The 8,656-nt window shown below is 40.1% G+C and overlaps 1 protein-coding gene across 1 annotated transcript; it reads right to left on the minus strand.

Moving 5' to 3' along the window:
- Positions 1-610: 610 nt before the first annotated feature.
- On the minus strand, positions 611-3,359 carry TASP1 (taspase, threonine aspartase, 1). Its single transcript, XM_051214311.1, has 2 exons — positions 3,272-3,359; positions 611-3,034 (listed from the first exon to the last, which is right to left on the minus strand). Exon 2 carries the CDS (start codon positions 3,010-3,012, stop codon positions 1,906-1,908), a length of 1,107 nt encoding a protein of 368 aa, XP_051067469.1. The 5' UTR covers positions 3,013-3,034; positions 3,272-3,359; the 3' UTR covers positions 611-1,905.
- Positions 3,360-8,656: the final 5,297 nt, after the last annotated feature.

Raw genomic sequence — 8,656 nt, forward strand, 5'->3', positions numbered from 1 at the left:
CGTCCAATAAGCTGTCTTTAATCGAATTAGAATGTTAGAACATACAAAAGATCTAAGGACATGATTCTAACATGTGCAGTTGACGTATTTAGTGTAATTTGTGATACATTCAGACGACATCCTGTAATGTAGACGGAAAAGGAGTATTTATGATGTTAAGTAGCTGGGATTTGCCAACTAGTTGCTGGTAATCGAATGGCCGAAAAATCATTTGTAAAATTTACAATATTATGCGGTTTGTATATTTCCGGGAAAATAATTGAGGAACAACGGCTCAGGAGCTCAGAAACTCATCTTCAAACCAGCAAGTCATGAGACAGGTCCCCACTTGACCTATAAAGGGTTACATAGTTAAGCAATATAATTACCTTTTATACAATAGACGTAGCTAACAGACTAATATACGGACCCACACAAATAGTTGTTACTTGCACCAGAGAGAACATTTTTTATACTAGTGTACTTATAGAATTTTAATAATGGATTTGAATCATATTTGGTTTATACAAATTTAGCATGGCTATAGTATAAATATACTAATCTGAACTAGCAGGTGTCATAGATATTTATTCGAAAAACACATAACAGTAATAACAAGCTGTTAATTTATGTAAAACTTAGAGTGATGCGTATACATTAAGAAAATTTGCTTCAAGTCATTCATTACATTTTGTAGCAGAAGGGACACAGAACTTCACATTTGTCAAGAAGTCATTACTCGTCATATATACTTCTATAATTCATATACTACAGACAGTTCATTAATAGTTATTACCCAAAGAACAGACAAAGAAATACCATCAGTTTGGGAAATAATTTATTCAATAACGCTGAAGGTTTTGTTAAATATTCTACAAACGAGTGCCATATAGAAGTAAGAAGTCATCGTTCCAGACCAACTTTACCACGAGTTTGAGTAGTTTTCAAGTTTATCGCCAGCATTCATAGCAATCTAAAAAAAAGTGAATGGGGAAATCGCATACAATAAATTGCTTAAATTAATTTAAGAGATGGGAAATGAATGCAAAGACAAAAATCATGTTATGAATGACGAGGAAATACAGTGGTTATATTCGTTTAGCGGAGAATGCACTATGTATTTAATATTGCGTTGAATACACCAACAAAATGATTGTGTAAGCATAGAATTGAAGGCATTAATCTATTTCTTCATCCAAACTAGAGAAACAGATAAGACAACTACATCGATAAACAGGGAACTTCCGTAAGATGCGGCACGAAACATTTGTTTTTTTTTCCATTTGCTTTTAATTGTACAGCAAAATTGAAATAATTGTCAGATTTTTGGCAAGTTGTACGGCTAAGACCTTACAACTAATCAACTCTCTCCATAGTTCCCACTTTAAAACGACTAACAGTCCAGATTACAAGTTTTGATTTACATAGCAAAGAAATCATCAACTAACGAAATATTTCATCGGCAGTGTAAAACTGACCAGTTAAACAAGAATCCCATGGTGTATCAGACAATAAACCATAAAGCCACAAAGACTTTTTCTAACCAGTCGATAAAGACTCGTAACAGTCGAATATCTCACAATTATTGTCTACGTACATGCTAACCAAATGTGACAGTTTAAAGTAATTTGTGATGAGTGTAATTATAATGTACATTACAACGAATATATATAAGAAATCGATCAGTAGTCACTAATTTGACAATTCGACATTTTTCGGAAAATAAGTTGTAGTTTGTATAAATAAAATGCAACCGAAAAAACTATGAAGCAAAAGTAAGAAAAAAATATTCTTACATGAGATGATTGCGACGATCTCCTTGCTCAGTAGAGTTATACACTTTCATGATACCGAGTACGTCTAACAAATTCATGTCAAATGGTCAAGATTAGATACAAAAGTATTCACCCTTCATTTCCAGACTAGCTATATGGTATATGCGTAGACTTCTATATACGTAGGTCTATCAATTTGCTTCCGTGATACACGGACAAATGGTTTTTTCATAACACTCGGCAGATAGTGACCAACACTCATCGATCGTGTTGAGTGTCCAAAAAACACCTCCACATTAGGAAAGTCAATTCGTTCGAAGTTAGCGTAAACTCCAGCAACACCAGCAAATTTTTCCATATCACAGGAAAGATACTTAGAATTTAAAAATCCATCAGTGAGAGATGAGTGAACTATTTCGGAAACGGAAATGGAGTCACCATTAAAACGTTCTGCAGAACGCTGAGCAAGTTGAGTTTTTATAAGTTGTTCACCAGTGCCTGAAGTGACAACCCCAATACTAGAAAATGAACTGAGTTCTTCTGCCCAACAACCACAACCATATGTACACGCTTGACCTAGACGACCTTCATACTTCATTGCAATACCACCACTAGAAGATGCTGCAGCAATCTTCCCTTCTATATCAATACAAACAGCACCAACAGTATCAAATCTATGGACACGAGACGTTTTCAACTCAGGAACATTTTCATGATGATTAAAATGAGAATCTTTTGTAGTTGCATCCATTTCGTTCCCATTAAATAACCAACTTTTGTACTTTTCCCATGAAACCCGCGAATGTTTTGTGACGAGATTACTATTATCAACAGGATATCCTTTTGACGCAGCCCACAGATGAGCACCATCACCGACAAGTACAGATGGAGGAACGCGTCCTAACTCACCCAGAGGATGGTCAATTTGTGACTGTAACAGAAGCCTTGCAACCTTTACGGGATTCTTCATATTACGAACAGCTCCAATCCCGGCGAACTGAAGGGTAGAGCCACTCATTATTCCCGCATCACATTCCACATACCCATTAATACTCAGATTACTACCGATCCCTGCATTGGTTAATGGGCAGTCTTCTAAATACGCTACAGCTGCTTCCACAGCGTCGATGGCACTTTTGTGATCAACTGACAAAAGTTTCCCGGCCAATGAACAGGCTTCGGAACACAATTTATTATATTTCTTTTCTTTTGATTTAGAATGATATCCGGCACCAGCGTGTACGACGACACATGCCATGAGATAACAAACAAGTGTATTACTGGGAAATGTGAAAAATTTTGAAAACAGTTAAATCAGTATATGTTGGAACAACTCAGATGAAAAAGTTAAGTCTGATGACTCAAACGATCGTTTGTTAATTGATTGACAAACGTACTCTGAAGTCATCTTGTAAACATTCCTTATAACTCGAGTAATTAAAATAATAACTTTGCTAGAAGTATATGTTGCAGTGAAATCAGAAGCATATACAACAAGGACAAGCTAATTTACTTACTGGCAAAATTATCGTAGCTAAGACGAACGCACAAAACACAATCGTACTTAGCAAGTTGTAAAGGTCACATCAGGGCAATTAAACAAACTGTAGCACTTAGGCGTGAGAATATTTTGTTATCTCCAAAAATGAACTGAATTATGACTGATAAACTCACTTCGAGACAAGAAAAGTTTTTCAACCCAAAAGAAGGAATCTGAATTTTCTAAATATTTCGGGATGCCATGAAAATACGTCCCTCTGAATGTTTCCATACCAAAAAAAACATCAACAATTCTAAAATTGCCGGATCACTTGTCGAAATAAAAAGAGAAAACAAATGCTCTTGTATGGTGACCCCAAATGCTCCGGCACAACCGAGGGTGGGGAGAGTCCACTCTCTCTCTCGAGCTGCTCTCACATGGTCACGTGCATACAATAACTGTCAGGGAAGTCCCACTCACTGCGTTTTCGCGGTGGGGGTTTCGTCTGCGAAATAGAAAGGACGAAAAACGAATGTTCGACGCTTGAAACAAGTTGATGGACACGGAAGGCTACCTAGTAAGTGGAACAACCCTGATTCCAAAAGATCGGTGCGCATGGGCTCCAGCATCCTGAGGATAACAGATGGGGTTCAAATGGTTCAAATGTTTGTGGACGGAATAGGAGAAGCTTTCGCTTAACAGGCTTCCATGTCTAGTAGCAGGGGATCACCAAATCCTCCAGGCAGGAACCTAGGTATGTTAACAATAAAAGAGAAGAAATTGGTAAATCATAGTATGATGCTGTCCTTGGTCCTTAAGAATAGGTCAAGTTGCCTCTTGAAGGACTCCTGAGTAGTCGCTTGAACTACCTCGGCCGGCAGCGAATTCCAGCTTTTGACAACTCTTAAGGAGTAGAAGTTGTGTCTACATTCCGTCTTGTTATGTTGTGTTTCCAGTTTCTGGGTGTTACCCCTTAGGTTATTATTCGAACTAAGCTTAAGTAGGTGTTTAAGAGGATGTCCAGAAGTGTTAAGAATGCTATAAGCCATTAATAAATCACCTCTAAGACGCCTATATTCTAATGGGTAAAGGTCTAGTGAACGGAGGCGTTCTTCGTAAGGCTTAGATTTGAGTCCTCGAACTGATTTCGTGGCTCGCCGCTGGATACGCTCCAAAGTGACCTTGTCCTTTTGGAGTGAGGGGGGAGTACTATGTTTCCGTACTCTAAATGGGGACGGATGAAACTATTGAAGATTGTGTGGAAAGTTCTTCCGTCAAACTGGCCAAAAATGCGCCTCAACGTTACCAGTGCAAGGTTTGCTCGGAAGGCATTTTTGTCACAGTTGGCGTAAGACTTCAAATCATGGGGCACCAGGACTCCTAAATCTTTTTCGACTTGGGATACTACTAGAGAGGAGTTTCCTAAGTTGTAACTGTAGTTTGCAACATGTCGCAGATGGACTACTTTACACTTTGAAGTGTTAAAGGTAAGTCCGTTATCGTCTGCCCAACTTTGAAGTCGAGTCAGATCCTCCTGAAGTGCCTGTGTATCGTCTTGGTTGCGTATCTCTCTCCAAAGTTTCACGTCGTCGGCAAAAAGTAATAAATCTGACGTTACCTGTTGAGGAAGATCATTTATGTAGATCAAGAAGAGAAGAGGCCCTAGTACTGAGCCCTGAGGGACCCCACTAGGACATTCCATAGCCTGAGGTAAAGTGAAATTGACCCTAACATTAAAGTGTCGATTTTTCAGGTATGAAGTAAGCCAATCGATTAGAGGTGGTTTGATACCTAGTCGTTTGAGCTTATTGGTAAGACACAAGTGGTTAACCTTATCAAAAGCTTTTGAGAAATCAAGGTAAATGATATCAACCTTTCCTTGCGATCGAGGATGCTTGCCCATCTGTCCGCCGCAGTCAGCAGGTTGGTTATACAAGAGTAACCCTTCCTGAAACCATGCTGTTGGGGTGAGAAGAAATTTAAGGACAGTAGATAGTCGTTTAAGCCGTCGCATATCAGGGACTCCATGAGTTTTGAAGGTAATGGCAGAAGAGCCACCGGCCGATAACTTGAAGGTTCATTGCGTCGACCACCTTTGAAAATTGGTGTAATGTGAGCCAACTTCCAATTTTCCGGTAATTTACCTCGGCTTAGCGAGTGTGAAAACATCACGCTAAGCGGCGTTGCCAGGAATGAGGCTGCCTCCCTCAGTATGGCAGGATGAACCATATCCAGGCCAGGAGAAGTATCTAGTCTTAAGTGCTGCGATTTCCGGAACACCAAGTCAGCGCTTAGGTCCACTTCGGAAAGTCCTGTGGAATTGCAGATGAAACTGTCGTCAGTAAAGTTGATGTCAGCCGGTTGAAATGTTTGAGAGTAATGTGCCGCCAGAAGGTTAGAGGCGTCGCCATCGTTGTTGGTCGGGCCGTTAAGACCTAGCAGTTGAGAAACTCCTGTTTCGGCTTGACGAAGAGAGGCTGCATAACGGAATAGGCTTCCAGGGTTAGAGGCAAATTTGTCCATAAGCTCCGTCTGGTATTGAAGCCTGTCTTCTCTTATAGCCTTCGTGCATATGTTCCTGATATGTTTATATTGCCTATACGCTCCGTCGTTATCAGTTCGTTTGTATTCCTCCCAACAGTGCCTTTTGCGGCTTAGCAGGCGAAGGGTACGGTTCTTGATTACTGTAGGTGGCTTGCAGCTTTTGGGAACCGTTTGAGGAACTGAATGGTTTGTAGCACATAAGAGCGTGTACAGCAAGAAGTTCCAATGACCGTCCACAACGAGTTGAGGGTGAACATCTCAAACCACCTGTTGTAGATAGTCATGTAGAGCTGGCACATTCAGCCGTTTAAAGTTCCAACGCAAATTATTGTTGGGATACATTAGCTTAGTTTTGATGACAAAACTGAAGGCTATGACGGCATGATCGCTCTTTCCCAGAGGAACTAGGATTGAGAGATTGTCAACTAGGAATTCTTCGTTTGTGAATACACAGTCTAAGCGCGATGGTGTCTGACTGTTGGTTATGTTCCTGCACGATGATACTCAAGCCATGCGATTCGCACTTAATCATTTGGCAATTAGTGTCCGTATGTATGGTATGTGCTTTTCACATTCCAAGTGCCAAACGCTTTTACAGGACCGACAGGACCCTGATCCTGTACTCACCGTGGGTAGTGAGTGGATAGAAGTAGTCAAGAATTTCGTGTATCTGGGTAGCTGTGTAAGTGTTGGTGTTTGCACGAACGATGAAATCAATTCAAGTATGGTGAAAGCCAGAGCAGCTAATGCCCATCTTTGGCGCTTTCATGATGTTAGTTTTGTAGTAAAATGTCGGATCTACAACGTGTTGATGAGGGGAGTTTTGATCTATGCTTGTAAGACGTGATCTCCTCAATTTGAGAGTGTTAGATTACTCGAGCAAACCTTGCGCTAGTAACACTGAAGCGCATTTTTGGCCAGTTTGATGGAAAAAGTTTCCACATAATCTTCAACAGTTTTATTCGTCCCCATCTAGAGTACGGAAACATAGTATTTCCTCACTCACTCCAAAAGGATAAGGACACTCTGGAATGTGTTCAACTACCAGCCACGAAATCAGTTCAACGACTCAAACTCAATCCTTATGAAGAATGCCTACAATTACTGAACGTTTACCCTTTACCTTTAACATTACAGGCGTCTTGGAGGTACACTCTAATGACTTACAGAATCCCTATTACTTCTGAACATCCCCTTAAATACCACCTTAAGCTTAGTTTCAACACAAACCTAAGGGGTAACACCCAGAAACTGGAGACACAACTCAGCAGAACAGACTATAGACATGACTTATAGTCCTTAAGAGTAGTCAAATGCTGGAATTCGCTGCTAGTCCAAACGACTTCCCAGGCTTCTTTTAAAAGGAAACTTGACATATTCTTGAGGAGTAAGGGTAGTGTCTTACTATGATTTAACAGCTTTTTCCTTTTCCACTTTTGTCGATAATATACCATGGTTCCTGCCTGCAAGTATTGGTGATGCACTGCTACTAGATATGGAAGCTTGTTAAGTGAAAGCTTCTTCTATTTCATCCAAAACCATTTGAACCATTTGAACTTCCTTTGTGTTATCCGGTCATCAAAACAGTAATAACACCTTGATACGGCAAAGGGATAAATCTCGTTAGGTGATGACCACGAGGTGTGACTTCGAAGGTGACTGTTGACCGCACTATTCCCGTCTAACATGAGTAGGCCCATAACCATTCGACATAGATCAGTTAAATTAGTGATCTACGAAATCATCAGGATGTAGGGTCAGTGAAACGTCACTGGGCATAAGCCAACTCATCCGGCAGTCAAGTCACTAAACACCGAGTAGTTTGCCAATCCCCATCAAATTCAGAGACAACTAACGCTCATTAATCAATTGTATGCTATGGGCTAGCCCAAGCGGCGGTGATTGCATTCTGTTTCTTGAGTCTATTCTTACTAATACGTTTCTACAATAACATTTCGTTTTGTTTACACAGTCACCATAGTACCATTGAACCTGGATACGTCGAAAGGGGAATCCACGTAAGGTATTAATCGTGAGGTATGATATCGGTGTGAGGTGGTAGGTCACGCCATTCCCATCAAACTAAGGTGGGACCCCCATCATTGACACAGATCACCTACCTTGGTGATCTACAGGCATAAGTAGGTAAACGTGATGTTGCTAATATGGTGTAGATTCGCTACTCAGGTGGATAATTTAATCTGATTTTCGTCTTTAATGGTGATCGGTTTAATCATGACTTTTTTAGTGTTCTTTTGAAAAATACTATTGACACAAACTTAGGGCAGAATTAATGCTTTTACATGGCCAGTGAGATGTCAATGTATCGTAGCCAAATCACAGATCAGTCTGAATTATGTTTACATCAAAAAACAGATCCCTGTTTGCTAAGTGGTTTTTCAGATATTGTCGAGGTCCAGGATAACCAAAGCAGATAATTCGACAATTCGGCACGGTCTGGCCCAGACATTTGTGGTCGCATTCTGTTTCTTCGACTTATTCTAACAAATCTATTCGTTCGATATCTCCATGTTTTCCCCATCCATTAATCAAACTGGCTACATTATCTATATAGAGTAAAAGGTCAGTTCGCGTTTGTTATTTGAATGCTGTGACTTTTACATACTCTATGAGACCACACATTCCCCTTCCAGCTCGACTGAACCGCAACCAGCGATATAGATCACCTAACTCAATGATTTACTCACATTCGAATTTCTCTGCATATGACTAACGACTTGTCTTGTCGGTTTTTGATATCAGTGGTTATTGCTGACCTTCTAAATGACTTACTTCTGCATACCGCTTCTGCTTTTGATGGGATAGACATCTTTTTCGTCTTCATTTTGGTGGGCGCCAACATACTACCATATGCACA

The sequence above is a fragment of the Schistosoma haematobium genome, chromosome 2 (assembly GCF_000699445.3).
Source record: "Schistosoma haematobium chromosome 2, whole genome shotgun sequence".
NCBI lineage: Eukaryota > Metazoa > Platyhelminthes > Trematoda > Strigeidida > Schistosomatidae > Schistosoma > Schistosoma haematobium.

Excerpts from the sequence above, each read along its gene's own strand:
- TASP1 (XM_051214311.1), bottom strand. The coding sequence starts at position 3,012 with ATGGCATGTGTCGTCGTACACGCTGGTGCCGGATATCATTCTAAATCA.